Source organism: Hippichthys cyanospilos, chromosome 3, assembly GCF_059441005.1.
Source record: "Hippichthys cyanospilos isolate Australia breed blue-spotted pipefish chromosome 3, RoL_Hcya_1.0, whole genome shotgun sequence".
Classification (NCBI taxonomy): domain Eukaryota; kingdom Metazoa; phylum Chordata; class Actinopteri; order Syngnathiformes; family Syngnathidae; genus Hippichthys; species Hippichthys cyanospilos.
Genome location: NC_142371.1, coordinates 15,996,816 through 16,015,260, shown reverse-complemented (window position 1 = coordinate 16,015,260; position 18,445 = coordinate 15,996,816). Strand labels below are relative to the sequence as shown.

Genomic DNA, 18,445 nt, shown 5'->3' with positions numbered 1-18,445 from the left:
TGAATGGCACAACACTTGGTTTTCGAATGTATTTTATTATCCTAACTCGGGATCTCGTTTTTTGAGGCTCGCTACTCGGTTTGAATTTTTCTCTTCTCACTCAGCACGTCTCTTTGATGCCGACCAATCGCGCGCTCTCCCTCCACAGCCTTTCGGCCGCTCGCTCGTCCCGGCCCTCGGGCGCCGTCTCCTTCAGGGCGCAGTCGCTGCACAGAGAGCGAGCCGAACAAAACGCCGGAGGTGAGTGCGGGGCGGCGAAACGCCAGAGACGGGCCAGCCCGTGCGGGGGTGGCCGAGTCCTGTCCTCCGCAATCCGGCCTGTTTTCGCTCTTTCCCTACAACCGAAAGACCCGATTCAAATCACGAGCTCGTCGGCCCGCTTCACGGGATTCTGATAACGATCCTGATCTGAGGCAGGTGCGCCGGCCCAAGGGAAACCTCAAAAACAGGCCGGATTGGGGCTCTCGAGGATCGGACTCGGGCCACCCCGGGCTAACCCGTCGCACGGGGCCCAACGAAGCGGCGCCGCCTTTGGATCTTCAGCAGATACTCCGAACGCCCCTTTCTCGACAGTCCGAGAGAGTGTCGACCGTCACGGCGCGCCATTCGAAAAGCGCCATTTGGCAGCCCTTTCACTCCTTTCAATGGCAAAAGAATTCGAGTCGGAGCGCCAGCTCATCGGGGAGTCCGGAATGAGCCCGGGAGGCCCCGGAATGAGCCCGGGAGGCCCCGGAATGAGCCCGGGAGGCCCCGGAATGAGCCCGGGAGGCCCCGGAATGAGCCCGGGAGGCCCCGGACGGCCGCCTGCGTGGCGGCGACCCGGTCCCGTCGGATGCGCGGTTCCCCGTAGTCGAAGGAGCGCCCGCTACGGAAAGGTCACGAGGAAGGGTTGGGCGCCCGCCCTCGACCGCTGACGCTTTCCTTCCGGGGCCCGGCCCGGCAGCTCAAAGAGGATTCGGAGCGTACCTGAAGTAGCTCCCCGAAAGCTCCTCCAATCCCGGCGTGACGGCGCAGTGCAACGTGGTCTGGCAGCCCTGCCGCGGGGTCTTCATGAGCAGCGCGGAGGGCAGGCGCAGCAGCGTCCCCAACAGGGGGAAACGACCCTCCACGTGGCGGCCCAGCTCGGTCCGGATGACGCCGGGGTGCACGCAGAAGGAACTCACCCCCGAACCTGAGGGCCGGACGCGCGAGCGGTCACGCGGCCGGGCGGCGGCCGTATTGGGCGGCGGCGGCCGGGCACCTCGGAGGCGGCGCGCCAGCTCTCGGCTGAAGAGCACGTTGGCCAGCTTGCTCTGCCGATAGCTCTGCAGCGGGCTGTACGGACGGGAGCTGAAGAACAAGTCGCTGAAGTCGATGTGACCTGAGGACGAACGGCGGGGGCTCAGAGGCGGGCCCGGCCGGCGCCGCGGGTCGCTCGGCGTTCGCACCTCCCCGGTGGGCCAGCGACGACACGGTCACCACGCGGCTGGGGGCGGAGCTCCTCAGCTTGGGCAGCAGCAGATTGGTCAGGAGGAAGTGAGACAGGTGATTGACGGCGAACTGCGTCTCAAAGCCGTCCTCCGTCAGCCACTTGGGGCACATCATCACGCCTGAAGGCACACCCCCAGCTGAGGACGCGCGCTCGCGCGCTGGCCGGCGGACCCGCGCGAGGGACGCGCACCGGCGTTGTTGACCAGGACGTCCAGCCTGTCCTCGCTGGCCGCAAAGTCTTTGGCGAACTGCCGCACCGAGTAGAGGGAGGCCAGGTCCAGGTGACGGATCACCACGTTCCCGTTGCCGGTGGAGCCGCGGATGTCCTCCGCCGCCCGCTCGGCCCGAGACAGGTCCCGGCACGCCATCACCACGCGGGCGCCTGGGGGGCAAAAGAGAAGAGTGGGCGAGCGACGGCCGGCTCGCGACGGCCGGCTCGCGACGGCCGGCTCGCGACGGCCGGCTCGCGACGGCCGGCTCGTGACGGCGTAAGATGCGCCGGAAGCGATCCTTCCCTTCACAGGAAGTAGCCCTCCGCGTCATGGGCTCAGGCGTCTTTGCTCCGACCCGCCGCTCCCGAGGCCGAGGCGGCCGCTCACCTCGCCCGGCCAGCTCTCTGCACGTCTCCTTGCCGATGCCGGCGTTGGCGCCCGTCACCAGCGCCGTCTTCCCGTCCAGGCGCCGGCCGCTGCGGCAAACGCCGCCGCCGATCCACCTGCGCAGCGCGGCTATGCCTGCGCACGGGTTGGGGATCGGAAGACGGGCCTCGGTCAAACGGCCGGTCCGGGGGGGCCGCGACCCCGCACGTTTTCCACGTTGCCACCGCCGCGGCGAGTGAGAAGGTGTAAAACGTGCAGCGTACATAGCCGCCCCGAAGGAGCGGACTCGCCGCGCGCGACGTTCTCACAGATGAGCAGGAGCGCTCCCAGCCCGAGCGCCAACCCCCGCCGATCCTCCGAAACCGGGGCCTCCGTCCCGGCTCCCCCGGCCGCCATGCCGCGCGGACGAGCGGGCTTTCCGCCCGAGGGATGGCGCCGGCGCGCACTACGCCGGTCCTCGGAAGGTTTTGGACCTCGGATCCGCAGAGTCCTCTGTCAACAATGTTCCGGGGCTCAAAATGCTGTTCCCGGTCGGTGCTAAGGAGCGGTCTGGTCAGGGGAGTGTTCCGGTCCACAGATTGTTCCCCCCTAAAGGCCGGCGAGATCTATAGCGATCCGGTCTTGGGTTTCAGTTTGCCGTGTTCTGGCGTGCGGTAGCGCCGAGGGGGCGGGCTCAGATTAAATCTGATTAGGCAGGATTAAAAAGCACACTGAACGCTCGGCTTTCCTGTCAAATGGAGCGCGGCGTGCGTGTATCTGTCACGCGGGTCGCAGGCGCGCCGGCGCCTAACCCAAGCCCCCGTGGGGCGGCGGACACCCCGACTACTTGCCGGCCGATTGCAGATTAATCATTTCATGAGACTATTCAATATACATTTCATTTGGAATGGGACTCCTTTCTAATCCAATCAAATTCATGTGATTTGAGTCCAACTCCCAACTTGCCGGAAGGTCACTTTTCCTGGGAGCCATCTTTTTCGATTCGAGTGTGACGTCACACTGAGCGGCCCCGCCCAGAGGCACAACGCAACTAAAAATATGCGTGCTCTCAAAGCCTTGTGTTTATTTTGTGTTCGTGCGCGTTGTTTTTGTTCTGCCGGCATCGCCGAAGGGAGGGGGGGGGTGCCCGGAAGTTACGCAATAGGTCGACCAATCTGCGGCACCGAGGCAAAGCTCGAGCGGAAGTCCCGCCCTCGCGACTCGCTCCGTTGCCGTCCGCGCGGCCGGTGTACGGTGCTTGACGAGCTGCGCTCTTGTGTTTTCCGGCTTCGCGCTCCCGCCGCCGCCGCCGCCGCCGCCGCCGCCGCAGGTAGGAGCGCCTCTGCTTGCTTCGCTTCGTTTGCCCCGCCGCCGGGCGCTCGCTGCGTCGGAGGCCTGGGCCGAGCGCACCGCGGCCGAAGCGGAGCGGGGCGAACGAAGCATCCTCCGCGTCCGCCCTCGCCCTCGCCCTCGCTCTCGCCCTCGCTCTCGCCCTCGCCCCCGCCCCTCGCCTCCGCCCGGCAAACATGGAGCTTCGTGTCGCCTTTGCGCTTGCTTGGCGGGCGCCTTTTGAGCAGTCGCGCTGAGCGAAGAAGAACGACTTCAGCGAGGGAGACGAGCGGGCACGCGGCAGCGACCCCTGCAGTCGCCGCCGTGCGCGCGACTTCCGCGCCTCTTAGCTTAGCCTAGCTTCGAGCGTGCTTCGCGTTAGCCTGCCTAGCAAAAACAAAGCACGGGTAGCAAGTTCGCTGTCCTCTGTTGTCATTCATCGGGCGAGAGCGAACGTCTTCTCGCGCTGCGAGGTGGGCGTTCCAGCGCTCGGCACGCCCACCGGCACTTCGAGGGTTCTCGCTTCCCATTGGGCCCGTCGAGCGACCGTCGTCGGAGCCGGCTGGGTTTTGTCCTCGCGCGGCCCGGCGGCGGCCGGGGAGGCGGCGCGCATGCGCGCTCTCGCTCGTTCGCCCGCCCGCCGCCTCTCAGCGCGACGCCTGGCCGCGGTTTCCCTAGCAACATGGACACGGAGCTGTTTATGGAGTGTGAAGAGGAGGAGCTGGAACCGTGGCAGCAGATGGACGACGGTGTGGACGAGGACGACCGGGAGGACGGGGCGGACGCCCGCGAGCCAGGTACGCCGTCGAATCGTCAAGGTTGAATCGGTCGGCGTCGGCGAGCGGAGCCCCGCGCGCCAAAGCGCCTCGTTTGACATTCCGCCGACACGGGGCTTAAAGCGGTAGCTGTTCTCGCACCCGGGCTAACGCGCCAAACGTTCGGCCGTCCCAATTTCTGCCGTCTGCAGCGCCGAGTTCATTCGGACGCATGGTCGAAATGGCCGGGCGCGGCGGAAGAGCGGTCCGCCCAGCGCCTCGGAGGTCCCCGGTTCGACCGGCCCTTTTTCCGTGTGCTTTTCTCCGGTCCCCTGAGCCGATCCAAAACGAGAGTTTCTGGCTGGGACACACGCCCGACCCACTCTAAAAGCTATCCTGAAGTCCAAAGTAAAACGCGAAGTCCTGCGCCGCCGTTGCGGGCCGGGGTCGCTCGCGTGGACGGCCACCTGACGCCGGGCCGAGGGGCGGCGAGGCGTCCGGGTCGGGGATCTTTTCCTCGGCCCCGATCGCCATCGGCCCCGGCTCGAGCCCCTCTTCGTCGTCGATTGGGAGCAGCCGTTCCGGCCCCGTGATCCGAAGCGGCGGCGGAACGGCGACGGGTGGAAAAAAAGCGCGGAGGCCTGCGCGGAGACGGCCGGAGCGGCGGATCGTCCGTAGGCCGGCAATCTGTCGGCGTCCGAGCGGCGGGCCTCCCTCCGGCCGATTGGGACTACTTTGCGAAGGGCGACCGCGGGACGCGACGCGTCAAGCGCCTGTCTTGTCTTCTTCAGCTTCTTCGTCGCCCAAGCCGACGGCTCCGCCCCTCCCTCATCCCGTTTCCGCCCCGCCCTTCCTCCTGACGCAGACCGGCGGCGGGGCGCGCCTCATCGTCACCGCTCAGGTACCGGAATGCGCACGTGTTGACATATGTTGACACGTGTTGGCGCTCTCCGGCGCCAAGTTTGAAAATCGGAGACGTTGTGAGACGTTGTGCGAGCGAGGGTGTCTTGCCTTTAGTAAATTTGGCCCACCCCCCGCACATCTCTGACACCCCGAATGGATGCGCATGCTTAAAACGTGCGCGCGTGTGTTCAGGCGCTGCCGTCCCCCGGACCTTCGCTAAGTGCCGACGTGCCGGCGAAGCCCCGTAGGTGGCGTCGCCCCGCCGCTTCTGAATCCGCAAATCCTTGCGCACTCAAGGCCGCTTTGTGTGTGCGCGCAGCGCCGGCCAGGCCTTCCGCCCTCCCCCGCGGCCCCGCCCAGCCGAGCCCCCAGGACGGCAAGGGCCACCGAGGTCAGTGGCCAGGCCCCGCCCCGCCCCGCCCCGCCCCGCCCGTCGTTTGATTGCTTACGCTTTGGATTTACTTTCATGGTCACTCGCCGCTTTTTCAAAGCCGTCCGGCTTTTGTTTGACGTTGCGCTCCTACGTTCCTGGAAACGCGCGCATTTTGTGCTAAAGTTAGCTTTCTTTCATGTCGCGCTCAAACGCCAAAGTTAGCATTGTTTCGCGTCATTGAAATAGTCGTTTTCATTTCGCTTTAATGAGCATTTTGTTTCCTTTGTAGCTTCCGTCGTAAGGTCAAAACTCGCATCTTTTTTTCTTACTGCGTTAAAGTGAAGAAATTGTTAGCTTGTTTTTTCCACCTTCGGTGCCCTTTTTTTCTCTTGCGCGTCGACGCCGACTCTTAACGTTTGGCGGGGGTCGAAGACTCAAGCGGGATCCCCCGCGTGACGATATATCATACGGCACCCGACTCGTCGCTTTGTTTGCGGCGGCGGCGGCGGAGGGACGCCCGAGTCGGCCGGTGGCGGCCGGCGTTAACGGGGCGCGCCTGTGTGCGACGTGACCCCGGCAGCTCCCGGCTTAGCGTCCTACTCCAGCCGGACGCCCGCCAGGGTGGTGCTCAGCGTGGACGAGTTCTACTACGGGACGGCCGGGGCGGAGCAGCCCCCGAGGAGGAAGTGCCAGCAGGCCGTCGGCGCCGACGCCTTCAGCTGCAGCGTCTGCCAGCGCGCGCTCAACGACAACCTCAGGTGCGCCTTCGGGGGGCGCGCCTCGGCCGCTCCCCCGCCTTCGGGGGGCGCGCTTGACGTTGCCCCCGTCCCCGCAGGTTGGTGCAGCACACGCTTCAGCACTCGCCGCTGATCCGGGGAGGCGACGAGCGCAAGATGTGCGCCTTCTGCTTCCGCCGCTTTTCCAGCGACGCTCAACTGGAGGGCCACCGCGAGCGGGTTCACGGCCCCTCCCCCTCCTCCTGTAAGTCCTCCCGTACGGCGCGTCGGCGGACTCGGCCCCACCCGCCTCGCTCGGGTCTCGCCAGGTACGTGTCGCATCTGCGAGTGGGCCTTCGACAACGAACCGGCCTTCCTCAACCACATGAAGACCAATCACAAGCCTGGGGAGATGCCCTACGTCTGCCAGGTGGGCCGCCCGCCTCGTTTTCTTTTTTCCTGTACGGAATATCGGGGCGAAAATACAAGGGCGTCGAGCGCGTCCCAGTCCCGCGGGCTGCAATACCACAGGATGAAATTCTTATTCTGTTGACGGACGACGTTAAGTTTAAGGCGGGCGATATCAGCAGTAATAGAGCAATCAGGGCAGCGATAACGAAGCACGGATAAATGAAGAGACTTCCGTTCGGAGCGTATCACGGAGTAGATCGAGGGAAGAACCGTCTGAGGAAAACGTGATGCGCATGGCAGTTTCCTTGACTGCGCAGGCTCGGAAGGCGCATTCGCGCCTGCTGTCAAATGACCGGCGACGAGGCGGATTGGCGCCGGGGATTCGTTCGGGATCCGGTAAATGTCGTTCAGGCAGGCATGAAAGGAGGGAACGGAGATTTTTGCTCAGCTCCTTGGCTTTTGCTGACTCGCTAGCATACCTCTCGATGAAATCCTTTGAAAAGGAGTCTATTCTGGTTGATGTGAGACGCTTGGCTCCCGCCGCTTTCTTTCCCGTTTTATGGCGCGCCTTGCCGGACGCTACTTGGGACGCGCTTGTGGCTAGATGGAACGCGCCTTGTCAAATCGCTCCTTCGCCGCTTCAAAATAGACGCGCGGTCGCCGCGCGACGACTTCATCCAGCGGGCCGTTGTCGGCCTTCTCCCTTTGCGGCCGAAATGCCGCCCTCGTACGGCCAATCGCTTGGTTTTGTGACTTAAACGCCAGCTCGGTGCGGCGAGCGCCGTCAGGAGGAGCGCCGACTCCCCGGCGCGCGCGCTCGCGCGTACGCAGGGCTCCAAATGAGCAAACGGCGTCCCGTCGCCAGGTGTGCTTCTACCGCTCGTCCTTCTACTCGGACATCCTGCAGCATTTTGCCGGCGTCCACAAAGACTCGCGCTACCTGCTGTGCGTCTTCTGCCTCAAAGTCAGCAGGAACGTGGTCAGCTACCAGAAGCACGTCCTGCGCCACCAGGTACGCGCAGCGATCCGCCGCGGAGCACGCGTCCTCATCTGGGATGATTTCCACCGCGAGTGGGAGCGAGGACGCGCCCTTGGCGTCCGCTCCTTTGACGGCGGCGTTTGGTTTTGCGCGCGGCCGGCAGGCGGGCCAGGGTTTCCACTGCGGCCGATGCCGCCTGCAGTTCACCTTCCTGGCCGACAAAAAGCGCCACAAGCTGGAGCGCCACCGCAGCGTGCGCAGGCACGCCAAGCTGGAGGGACTGCCGCTGGGTTCAAAGGTCAGCTCCGACTCCCCGTCCGCCGCCGGCTCCCCGTCGGCCGTCGTCGGTTCACGCGGCCGGCGGCTGCGCGCAGGTGACCATTCGCATGTACGGCAAGAAGAGGCTTCCCGCGGCGCCGGTCGGGGGCGGGGCCCGGCTCCTGCAGGACCCTTCCTGCCTGATCCAGCCCATTAAGATCAAGACGGAGCGGCGGAAGGCGTCCGGCCCGGGGACCCCCGCGCCGCCCCGGCCCCCCCGATCGCCGCCCGGCGCGGGCGGCGGCAGGTGAGCGACCGCCGCGCGCCGCTCCTCTCTTCTTCGGCTGACCGGAAGGCGGCGAGAACGGAGGGGGCCTTTCGACCGGCGTCGGACGCGGCGCGCTCGTAACGGCCGCTTGCGCTGCGCCTCGCCTCAGGTTGTGGTGCTTGGAGTGCGGGGGCGACGCGCGGGACCTGGCGGCCCACTACCCCTCGCACGTGCGCTGCCTGCTGTGCGCTTTTGGCAGCTGCTGCTCTCGCGCCTACGCCGCCCACATGATCCGGTAAGAGCGGGCGGGGCGGGGCGGGGCGGGGCGGGGCCGCTCGCGACCGACGGTCTGACGGCCGTCCGATTGCAGCCACCACGCGCCGCGCTCCAAAAACAAGCTTCTTCCTCGGCATTGGCGGCCGCCGCCCTGGTGAGACGCCGCCCGCCGCCCTCCCCTCCCGCGGCGATGGCTCGGCGGTGACCGAAGGCATCGCTGCCTTTCAGCCCTTTCTTCTTGGTGTGTTCCCGCTGCGACTTCGCCTCGTCGTCCGGGGATCGGGTGGCTCGGCACCTGCTGGCCAACCCGGAGCACGCCAGCGCCATCTGTCGCTCCAGAGGTGAGCGCGGCACACGGACAATGCGGGCGGGGAAGAAACGTTTTTTTCGACGAAAATTGGCACGCCCGTTGCTAATCGCGGCAAGCCAGATTTGATGTGTTTATCCCCAACACGGGTCTTTCAAATTCCACCCGCAAGCTGTGGCGCGCAGCCACGCGGACGCTCGTGCCGCGCGCTCGCACGTGAGACGTTAAGAGGCGGCGGCGGTCGCCGTCCGCCAACACGACGTGGCCCGCTTCCGGAGGCTTTTCTTCGTACGTACCACTCGGAGTAGCTTTTCGAAAACCCGCCATCGGTTTCGAATTCGGTTCGGAGCTCCGGCGTCGGCGCCGAAGGGTCCCGAAAGGACAACGGAACGAGCGGCGGCGGGCGGGTTTCGGCGCGCGCCTGAAGCGTCTTTGCGTCCGTTTGCCGCCTGCAGCGTACGTGGAGCCCGACATTCGGCTGCGCTGGGACCGAGAGAAGCCGGACCCCGAGGCGGACGCGGCGCCCTGCGAGCCGGGCTGGAGGCCGGCCGGCGGCCGGACGCGGCCCGAGGACCGGCCCGACGACGAGAGGTGCCCGGAGCCCTTCGCGCAGCCTTGCGGACCTCGCCGGCCTCCTCTCGGGGGCGGCGACGCCGTGGATTTCTTCGACCTGCTGTTCCCCGCCGCCCTGGTTGAGCTGATCGCCGCCGAGACCAACGCCCACGCCGAGACGCGGCGCTACCTGGGCTCGGGCTGCCGGGGATGGCTCCCGGTCACGGCCGGCGAAATCAAAGCCTTCCTGGGTCTGTGCATCCTGATGGGCGCGCTCAACCTCCCGGAGCCGTCGCAGTACTGGTCGCGGAACGAGCGCGACTGCGGCCCCGCCTTCCAGCGCGCCATGAGCCCCGAGCGCTTCCGGCAAGTGGCGTCCAACATCCGCATGGGGAGCTTGGCCGCCGACGAGCCGGAGGGGGGGCGCGAAGCCGCCGACCCGCTGCGCGTCTTCAGGCGCATGCTGGACATTCTGGGCGGGGCCATGCGGGACGCCTACCGGCCCAACTGCTGCCTGAGCGTGGACAGAGCGCTGCTGCCCGCGCCGGACGGAGGCCCCGCCGGGGGGGGCTTCGAGGGCCAGCCTCAGGTCTGGCTCCTGTGCGACTCCAAGTCGGGCTACTGCCACCGCTTCTTCATCCGGACCGGCCGGGGCCGCGAGGCCGGCCGGGACGTGGCGCGGGAGCTGGTCAGGGGCCTGGAGGACAAGAGCCACCAGATCTACTTGGCCGGCTCGCTGGCGTCCGCGCCCCTGCTGCGGAAGCTTCTGGAGCTGGGCGTCTACGCCTCCACCTCCTTCCCGTCCCGCAGCCCCGTCCTGCCGGCGGCGCTGTGGGAGGACGGCCGGCTGGACCGGCCCGGGGACTTCCTGCAGTGGCGCCTGGGGCCCCTGCTGGCCACGCGCTGGAAGGACGCCAAGGAGATGGGCTGCCTGTCCACCAACGCCCCCGCCGGCCGAGCGGACACGGTTTGGAGGCGCTCCCAGACCAAGGCGGGCGGCCTGGACCCCATGACGCGGCCCATGGCTTTTCGGCTCCTGCAGGAGAACATGCGCGGCGTGGACATCTGCAAGCAGCTGCTGGCCTGCAACCCTCTGGGTGGGGTCCCGCAGGACCGACACTGGCGCGTGCTCTTCTGGTTCCTGGTCAACCTGAGCGTGGTCAACGCCTTCATCGTCTTGCGCGAGAGCCGCAAGGACAACCCGCCGGCCTGGGTGCGGGGCGGCCTCTTCACGCAGGCCGCCTTCCGCCGGCGTCTCGGCGTGCAGCTGGCCCTGGGCGCCCGCGAGCCCGAGGCGTGTCGAGGTGGCCCGAGGAGGCCCGAGGCGGAGAGGGCGGAGAGGGCGGAGCCCCCCGCCCGCCGCCGACACCGGGCGGCCCGTGTGGGCGGCCCGTCCGAGCGGTGCCGCCGCTGCCGCCGCGAAAAAGACGGCGCCTGGGGATGCGTGGCCTGCGGGGCGGCGCTGTGCAAAGAGCCGCGATGCTTCTGGGAGTTCCACGGGATGTCGCCCGCTAACAGAGGTGGGTGGCGCCTCGCGCCGCCTCGAGCCTGCGGCCGCTTACCCCCCGTCCTCCTCCGCAGGCCCCCCGGAAGAGGGATTCCTCGACGGCGGCCGAAGGTAACGCTCCGACCGATCGCTCGCCCTCCGCGCAACTCGTTCGGCCTGGTTTTTCACTTGCGCCGTCATGGCGAACTTGCGCGCGGGTCGACGTTTTCCGCCGTGAGCGTCGGCGAGCGCGGCGAAAGCTAAGTCCGACCGGTTGGCGGACCGGCCCTCCGGGTCGGACCGGGGTTTCGCCGCCGGGAGACGAAGCGATTTTGGTGTCTGACAGTCGTGTGGATTGTGTGTGACAGCGGGGAGGCGGAGTCCGGCGACGCCCGAGACCACATGGCCCCGCTCGAGGACTTGGACTTCTCGGAAGACGAGGGCGCGGGCGTCAAAGAGGAGGCGCCCTCTCCGCCCCCCTCGCCCCGCCCCGAGGACGTCGGCGGTCGTCCGGGCGGCCCCGCCCCCGCCCCCGCTCCCAGCACCACCCCCGAAGAGCAAACGGACTTCCTGTCGGCCCAGCAACTGAGGGTGGTGCTGCTGGCCCTGTGCTGCGGACTGCGCCGAGCCTCCGCGGTCTTCGCCGCGGAGCCGCGGCTCATCCGGATCTGGCTGAAGGAGGCCAGGAAGCATCTGAAGCGAAAGAGGCAGGAAGAAGGGGAGCCGCCGGTCCGGGGGGACGGCGAGGCCCGCCTGGTGGCCTGGGTGCTGGGTCAGCGGGAGCGGCAGCTCCCCGTGAGCGAGTGCGTCTTCTTCCACAAGGTGGCCACGCTCAACAAGAACGGCGCCTTGGGCGACACCTTCCGGATGTCCTACGACTGGGCCGTGCTCTTCATGCTTCGGTACCGACTGGGCCCGCCGCCCGCCGGCGGCGGCGGCGGGGGCGCGCCGGCTCGCTCGCTGCTGCCGCCGCCCCTCCAGGCCGGCGTCCAGTCCTTCAAGGAGTTCACCCACAGAGCCATCCGGGTCCACCGCCTTTGTCCAAGTTCGGTCGGCGCGATGGACGAGTTGTCCTTCTTCCTGGATCTCAGCGACTTCCAGGACCGCCGGCGCCGGGCCCAGGCTTTGCAGTTCACCGGCTCGCAGCCGCTGCTCACGGTGTGCCTGTCGGCGCTGGCCGACGGCACCATGCTGCCCGCACTGGCGCTCGCCGGCGGAGCGCCCGCCCGAGAGGCGCTGCCGGACTTGGTCGCGCTCGAAGTCACCTCGCAGAGCCCCTCCGCCGAGGAGGCCTTCAAGCTCTGGACTCAAAAGGTTTGGCTTCGGCATGTCTCTGGGGCCGCTGGCCGCAGGAAGTCCGTGTTGGTACTGGACCAGCACCACGACCACGCGGGAGACCTCTCCCTCGGCAGCCTGAGCGGCTCGGGCACCCTTCCGGCCGTCATCCCCGAGGGGTGTTCCTTCCTCTTGCAGCCTCTGGACATCTGCGTCAAGCCGGCCCTGGAGCGCTTCTTCCGGGCCCGTTGGCGGAAGTTCAGCGCCGAGGACCGGGCGGGGACCGAGGAGGGGGCGCCCGGAAAACCGCAAGACGCCGCCGCTCGAACGCTGCTCCTCTGGCTCGCCCAGGCCTTGACGCGTCTGAAAGACCTCCGCCGGCCGTGGAGGACCTCTTTCGAGATGACGGGGATCCTGCCGAGCGCGGACCCGGGCCCGGAAGGTCGCCGTTCGGAGGACGGCCGGGGGGACCTCCTGGACAATCTTCTCCAGGTACTGCTGCCCCCCGAAGAGCGTTCGGACCTGCCGGAAGCGGAGGACGAAGAGGACGAAGAGGACTCTGACGACGACGGCGGCCGGGCGTCCGCCGAACGACGCGACGAGAACAGAGAGGAGGACCTTCGGGAGGGAGGGCAACCTGGCGCGGACGCCCAAATCGAACGGCCAAAGAAAGGGGAAGAGGGCGAGGGGGCCGGCGTTCACGAGAAAGAAGAACCGCGGACGGACTCCGGCGGGGAGAACGCGTCCGCCCGGGAGGAAGGAGGACCTGGGGAGAAGAGCCCAAAAGACCTAGGGGGACAGCTTCCCGCAGTGGAGGAGGACAGCGAAGAAGGGGAGAGGGAGACCCGGGACGGGAACGACGGGAGCGAGGCCGCCAAGGAGCGCAGGGAGACCAGGATCGTGATCGGGGAGGAAGTCGGAGATGAGTGGAAGGTAACCACCAAGACCGGGGCGGAGACCCGGACCGAGGGCGCCCGGACCCCGCGGACGGACCGGAGCCGGAGCTCGCCGGATGAGGATGGGACGTCCGCCGCCCCTGGCCGTTGATCTTCCCGAATCGCCGGAAGCGCGTCAAGCCATGCGACGGGAGCGGCGCGCCGGGCCGACCGCCGGCGTCCGCCGGCCGATCGAAATGCTCCGTGAGAACTTTAGTGTGACTCGTCGCTCCGTGCTAACGCGCGGGCAAGATGGGAGGCCGAAAGCTCGAGCCTTCCTCGAACTGCTTTTCTCACGTCATCGCGTGGGGTCGCTGTCCGCCAGTCGGGCGACACCGTCATCGTAGGTCACGCGGTTGTTGTCGGCGGGGGCGCGACGAAAGAAAGATGCTAATGCCATCTCCTCCGTTTTGCTTCCTCTCTATAAAAGTCTTTTATGGTCAACTTTTGCTCGGGCTTTTATTGTGAAGGGCGGCCACAAGTTTTCGTCGCCGTCGGTTTGGGGGGATCAGGCCAAAGCTCCTCCGTTGCGGGGGCCCCGCGGCGGGGCCTGCGCGAGCCCGCCTCGCCGGCGCTCGCAAGTATTGCTGGCTTTTGCCGTCCGATTGCAGCTTTCCAGCTTCCCGCTTCTCCTTAGCTGACCTCTGTGGCGATAGAAGCTCCGCCCGCCGCCGCTGTCCAAATGGGTGGTAGGTCCGCCCCCTTTGCGCCATTGGCGAAGCGGGGCCACAAAAGTGCGCGCGCGAGCGAGGCTGCGCACCTCTCCTCCTCGCGAGCCTGCCGCAGCGGACATGGGTGAGTGGACCTGCTGCAAAAGCAAGCGCCTCTTGGGGCCGCCGCTGCCGCCTGCGCGGTCTTGCATGAGTGTGTCATAGCGTCGCAAGGGAGCGCGTGCAAACTTTTGCCGATTTCCTATTTGTCATCGTGCGCCACCTTTTATTGTTGTCGCGCATGAGCTTTAAAAGGGCCCGCCGAGCGAGCGGCGCGAGGCCGGCCTCGAGTCGCGGCCCAAACGGGCCGAGCGCAGTCCGCCCACGTTTGGACGCGGCGAGCGCCGCCGCTAGACTCGCTCGTCAACAGCCTCGAGTCCTCAGACGAACCCGCGTTCAGGCGAGTCCCTTCTTGCCCGTCGAGTCGCAAAAAAATACAAAGGGCGGGGGAGGGGTGCAGAGAGGGCGGGAAGCAGCGTTTGGAGGCATGCGGGCCCCTCCTCTTGCTCCCAGCCAAAGTCCAACAAAGTTGGCTCCAAATCGCTAATGTTTATCCCAAACTTGCGCAACGCCGGGCCGCTCCGGCGAAGGCCGGACCGATCGGGTCGTTCCGGTTTCTCGGAGATGAGCCGAGGAGCCAAAGGAGCCGGACGGCGGCCGCGCCGCCCGTTTATCCGGTTTATTCGATTCCGTGGTCAAGGGTCGGCGCATCGCCGCCGCTTCCCGTCCGGTGACCTCGGCCCTTGTTGTGCGCAGCCAACTGCTCGGGATGTGGACCGGGATACCGGAGCCCGCTGGACGCCATGAAGGGTGAGCGCGTGCGCCTGCGCGGCCCGCGTGTACCGCGTTTGTGCTGGCGTGTGTTTTGAAAGGCGCCCGCGAGACCATCGTGTACGTTCCGTGCATCTACCGCAACACGTCCGTCCGCCGGGCGGACTACTTGGCCACCGTGGACGTGGACCCCGAATCTCCCTCCTACTGCCAGGTGAGGCGTCCGTCCCGGCCCGTCGGCCCTTCGCCGGTCTCGGGTGTCGTCGCTGTGACTTCGTCCGGGCGAAATTCAACCAATTGGGAGGCTTTCCGACGGGCTCCTCGCCAATGGAAATATCTGATCGCGGCCGCCGCCGGCGCGCCGCCAGTTCTCATTGGACGAGCCCCCCCCTTCGAGCTCGAACGCCATCGCCCCCCCCCTCGATCGGGCCGATTCCCAAAGCGGCGGCGCTAAACTGGCCCGCGCCCAACTCGCTCTCGCAGGTGGTCCACCGGCTGGCCGTGCCCAACGTCAACGACGAGCTCCACCACAGCGGCTGGAACGCGTGCAGCAGCTGCTTCGGCGACGCCTCCAAAAAACGCGACCGCCTCATCCTGCCCTCTCTCATCTCCTCGCGGATCTACGTGGTGGACGTCGGCACCGAGCCCAGAAAACCCCGACTCCACAAGGTCGGGCGCCCCGACCTCCGCGCGCCCCCGTCGCGTTGACGCGCGTCCCCGTCGTCCCGGCAGACGGTGGAGCCCGTGGACCTCTACTGGAAGTGCGGCCTGGCCAACCCCCACACCACCCACTGCCTGGGGAGCGGCCAGATCATGATCAGTTGCATGGGAGACCCGTCCGGGGGCGGCAAAGGTGATGGGGCCGCACCCCCGATGGAGGGCGCGCTCGGCGACTCACCCTCTCCGCCGTTTCCTGGCAGGCGGCTTCGCGCTACTGGACGGCGAGACCTTCGAGGTGGTCGGCAACTGGGAGCTTCCCGGCGAGGCGGCCCCCTTCGGCTACGACTTCTGGTACCAGCCCCGCCACAACGTGATGATCAGCAGCGAGTGGGGGGCCCCCAAAGCGCTGGCGGATGGCTTTAACCCAGCTCATGTTGCGGCGGGTGAGGACCAAGTCAACCGCCCCTCGCTTTTCCCTCGGAGACGGAAACTTTCGCCCCGCCTCGGAGACGGAAACTTTCGCGGGGCCAAAAGGGGCGTTCCCGGGCGGAGGCGGAGCTCGGCGCGGGGATCGGGACGCGGGGATCGGGGCGCGGGGATCGGGGCGCGGGGATCGGGACGCGGGGATCGGGGCGCGGGGATCGGGGCGCGGGGATCGGGACGCGGAGCGGGCGCCCGGGAAACGACCTCTGTCGTTCCAGGCCATTACGGCTCTTCCCTCCACGTGTGGGACTGGAGCACCCACAAGAGGGTGCAGACCCTGGAGCTGGGGGAAGAGGGCGCCATTCCTCTGGAGATCCGCTTCCTCCATGACCCCGACGCCGCCGAGGGTTTCGTGGGCTGCGCCCTCAAAGGCAACGTGTTCCGCTTCTACCGAGCGCCGGTGAGCCCGGGCCTAGGTCCCCCCGCGCGCCACGCCCTGCGCCGGGACGCTATTCGTGTCCTCTGTTGCACGCTTGCGCTTCAGACGGGCGAGTGGGCTGCAGAGAAGGTCATCTGCGTCCCCAGTAAGAAAGTCCAAGGATGGATGCTACCGGACATGCCAGGTCTGCGGTCTCTGGCCGTTGCCCCCACTCCCGCGCCCCTCCAACCGTTGCGCGTCCATCCGCTCGCAGCCCTGATCACAGACATCCTGATCTCCTTGGACGACCGCTTCCTGTACTTCAGCAACTGGCTGCACGGCGACATCAGGCAGTACGACATCAGCGACACCAGGAACCCTCGGCTGGTGGGCCAGGTGGGGCGGGCGCGGGGGCCGGCTCCCGGACGCTCCAGCCGGGGCCTTTGAACGTCGGTCCTTCCGCAGGTTTACTTGGGAGGAGCCGTCACCGCCGACGGACCGGTCCGAGTCCTGGACGACCCCGAGAGGCGGCCGCAGCCCCGCCCCCGCTTCATTCAGGTCTCTCGGACGCGGCGCCGGGCGAGAGCGCGTGCGGGCACCCGGCTCGACCCAGTCCGGCCGCCTGTCCGCGTCGAGCCGCTCACGCCCGCGTGCGTGTCCAGGGCAAGCGGGTCCACGGCGGTCCTCAGATGTTGCAGTTGAGTTTGGACGGTCGGAGGCTGTATGTAACCACCTCGCTCTACAGCGGCTGGGACAAACAGTTCTACCCCGAAATGGTCCGGTTAGTGTCCCTTCCGTCTGTTTTTTGGGGGCGGGGCGGGGGGGGGGGGCCACGCCGGCGCCAACGCGGTTTGTGCGCCGCGCAGGGAGGGCTCGGTCATGATGCGGATCGACGTGAACTCCGTCGAGGGGGGTCTGACCCTGGACGAGAACTTCCTGGTGGACTTCGGCAAGGAGCCCGGCGGCCCGGCGCTGGCTCACGAGCTGAGGTACCCCGGGGGGGACTGCACGTCCGACATCTGGCTGTGACGACGCCGGACGCCTCCGCTCCGCGTCCCGCGCTTGCGGCTCGAGGGTCGTCGACGCCTTTTTCGAACGGCGGCGGTCGCGACGCTACTTTGAGCAATAAAGCCATTTGCTGCGAAAGCCTGTCGAGGGGGTCTTTTGGCAAATGGCGACCGGGGCGAGGCGGGCCGCGGCTTTGGCCGCGGCGGCGTCGGGCTTTTCAATTGGAGGTCGCGGCGACCAAGAAAGGCGTCTCCGCTGTCACGGATTTAAAGGCGCCATATATTTTTGTCTGACTTTGTCGCTCGGCCCTCCGCAGGAAGTCGCTTTTAAGGTCGGGGCTTTCTGCGGCCCGCGACCAGCGAGGAGCGAGCCGTACGCAAGCCCTGCTCCGACCCGGATAGGCCGGGGCTACAAAATGCGCAACGGGGTCCGATGAAATAGCTACGGCGCCGTTCCCGCTGACGCCGGCCGCTCACTCGCTAAGCGCCTCCCACCAGACACGGGGCCGAGGCGAACGTATGCGCCTTCGAGCCGACGTCACGTCGATGATCGATTTCGCCGAGAGTGCCGCGCGGGCTCCCTCTAGCGGCGCGCGGGAGAATCGCCGGCAAAGTACGGCGACGCCGGGCAAAGAGCAGACAAGTAAAAAGTTTTGCATCGCGACGCGAAACCGATTGACGCGGACGAAAACAGGTGAAGAAAACCCGAAAGGCCTTCACGTTGCGGGCAGAACACACGGCAAAGCGGAACGGAGCAGACCGAAGCGCCTGTGCGATCCGGTCTTGGAGGCGTGACGAGAACGGAACGAGTCGAAGCGGAGCGGCTCGTTGGGGTCTCGCCCCCAAAAGCGAGGTTGCCATGGTTTTCAAGGTCCCCTTGGGCGTTTTTGCTTTTTCTTCCGACTGAAAATGTCAAGTCTGCGTTTCAAGTCCTTCTCTGCAACAAACCTTGAACTTCCAAAGTCCAAGTCTACGTTGATTCACTCCGACCAAACGCAGGGTCAAAGCTCCACTGCAATCAACGGTGAAGATGACGCCTCAGCTCCTATTCCTTCAAATACAAACGGTTTTGACTTTGCCATTTCACCTCCAGATTTTTTTTTTTTTACACGATAGGAGTACTTTTATGACAGGATTTGATCTGCACCTGGCAGCCCATTCGTTGTGCCGCAAAAGACCTTTGACTGCGAATTGTCCTTTTTTTTCGCCGAGCGTCTCTGGGTCCTCCAGTGCCAACGTCGGTGCCGTCAAACATTAGGATGTCGCGCGCATCTTAGTTTCAAAGCGTGTCGTTTGAGTTTGGAAGCGGGTCTCAGGAGCCAACGGACTCCAGGGACGGAAGAGAGACGTCTTTTTTCATCCATCCGCCATTTGTGCCGCTCACCTAACAGGAGTAAAGATGCTTGCAAAAAGGAGCGTTTTGGTGTTGTTTTCCAGGCTAGACGTCTTCGTGGCACAGCGGCAGCTTGAAAAATGCTCTCTAATCCGGGCTGAGGGTTCCTTTTATTTATTTTTCTACAGTCAGACATCCAATCCAATCCTGGGTGCTTACACGTTTAGCAAAAGGAGGGTGTAAAAATGGCCG

General features: G+C 66.4%; 3 protein-coding genes across 8 annotated transcripts; 2 read left to right on the top strand and 1 right to left on the bottom strand.

Moving 5' to 3' along the window:
* Positions 1–15: 15 nt before the first annotated feature.
* On the bottom strand, positions 16–3,990 carry crdhl (cone RDH-like). Of its 2 annotated transcripts, XM_088412096.1 has the most exons (7): positions 2,378–3,987; positions 2,070–2,204; positions 1,661–1,852; positions 1,428–1,589; positions 1,241–1,360; positions 967–1,171; positions 16–206 (listed from the first exon to the last, which is right to left on the bottom strand). In XM_088412096.1, exons 1-7 carry the CDS (start codon positions 2,463–2,465, stop codon positions 101–103), a joined length of 1,008 nt encoding a protein of 335 aa, XP_088268222.1. In that variant the 5' UTR covers positions 2,466–3,987; the 3' UTR covers positions 16–100. The 2 variants fall into 2 exon arrangements, with proteins under 2 accessions (XP_088268222.1, XP_088268221.1); XM_088412095.1 differs by having other exon boundaries at positions 967–1,360; positions 2,378–3,990.
* On the top strand, positions 3,218–13,315 carry pogzb (pogo transposable element derived with ZNF domain b). 5 transcript variants are annotated; one of them, XM_088412022.1, is made up of 16 exons: positions 3,218–3,378; positions 4,056–4,174; positions 4,924–5,033; positions 5,228–5,426; positions 5,989–6,166; positions 6,244–6,389; positions 6,454–6,554; positions 7,401–7,547; positions 7,678–7,812; positions 7,889–8,079; positions 8,210–8,335; positions 8,411–8,470; positions 8,545–8,657; positions 9,079–10,695; positions 10,757–10,793; positions 11,030–13,315. In XM_088412022.1, exons 2-16 carry the CDS (start codon positions 4,060–4,062, stop codon positions 12,981–12,983), a joined length of 5,229 nt encoding a protein of 1,742 aa, XP_088268148.1. In that variant the 5' UTR covers positions 3,218–3,378; positions 4,056–4,059; the 3' UTR covers positions 12,984–13,315. The 5 variants fall into 5 exon arrangements, with proteins under 5 accessions (XP_088268148.1, XP_088268149.1, XP_088268150.1 ...); XM_088412023.1 differs by having other exon boundaries at positions 3,226–3,373; positions 4,054–4,174; XM_088412025.1 differs by having other exon boundaries at positions 3,229–4,174; positions 5,228–5,279; positions 5,355–5,426.
* Positions 13,316–13,558: 243 nt separating this feature from the next.
* Positions 13,559–16,999, top strand: selenbp1 (selenium binding protein 1). The gene is made up of 12 exons (XM_088412091.1): positions 13,559–13,666; positions 14,338–14,391; positions 14,454–14,566; positions 14,836–15,021; positions 15,085–15,205; positions 15,273–15,455; positions 15,714–15,895; positions 15,980–16,058; positions 16,128–16,249; positions 16,319–16,411; positions 16,516–16,634; positions 16,720–16,999. The coding sequence occupies exons 1-12, from the start codon at positions 13,663–13,665 to the stop codon at positions 16,880–16,882; spliced, it is 1,419 nt and encodes a 472-aa protein (XP_088268217.1). The 5' UTR covers positions 13,559–13,662; the 3' UTR covers positions 16,883–16,999.
* Positions 17,000–18,445: the final 1,446 nt, after the last annotated feature.

Coding starts and splice junctions, on each gene's coding strand:
- selenbp1 (XM_088412091.1), top strand. Junction 14,392..14,453: donor CCCGCTGGACGCCATGAAGG/GTGAGCGCGTGC, acceptor GTGTTTTGAAAG/GCGCCCGCGAGACCATCGTG. Junction 14,567..14,835: donor AATCTCCCTCCTACTGCCAG/GTGAGGCGTCCG, acceptor TCGCTCTCGCAG/GTGGTCCACCGGCTGGCCGT.
- pogzb (XM_088412022.1), top strand. CDS start 4,060: ATGGACACGGAGCTGTTTATGGAGTGTGAAGAGGAGGAGCTGGAACCG. Junction 8,080..8,209: donor CCCGGCGCGGGCGGCGGCAG/GTGAGCGACCGC, acceptor GCCTCGCCTCAG/GTTGTGGTGCTTGGAGTGCG. Junction 8,471..8,544: donor CATTGGCGGCCGCCGCCCTG/GTGAGACGCCGC, acceptor GCTGCCTTTCAG/CCCTTTCTTCTTGGTGTGTT.
- crdhl (XM_088412095.1), bottom strand. CDS start 2,465: ATGGCGGCCGGGGGAGCCGGGACGGAGGCCCCGGTTTCGGAGGATCGG. Junction 2,205..2,377: donor GGGAGCGCTCCTGCTCATCT/GTGAGAACGTCG, acceptor ACCCGTGCGCAG/GCATAGCCGCGCTGCGCAGG. Junction 1,361..1,427: donor GTCGCTGGCCCACCGGGGAG/GTGCGAACGCCG, acceptor GTTCGTCCTCAG/GTCACATCGACTTCAGCGAC.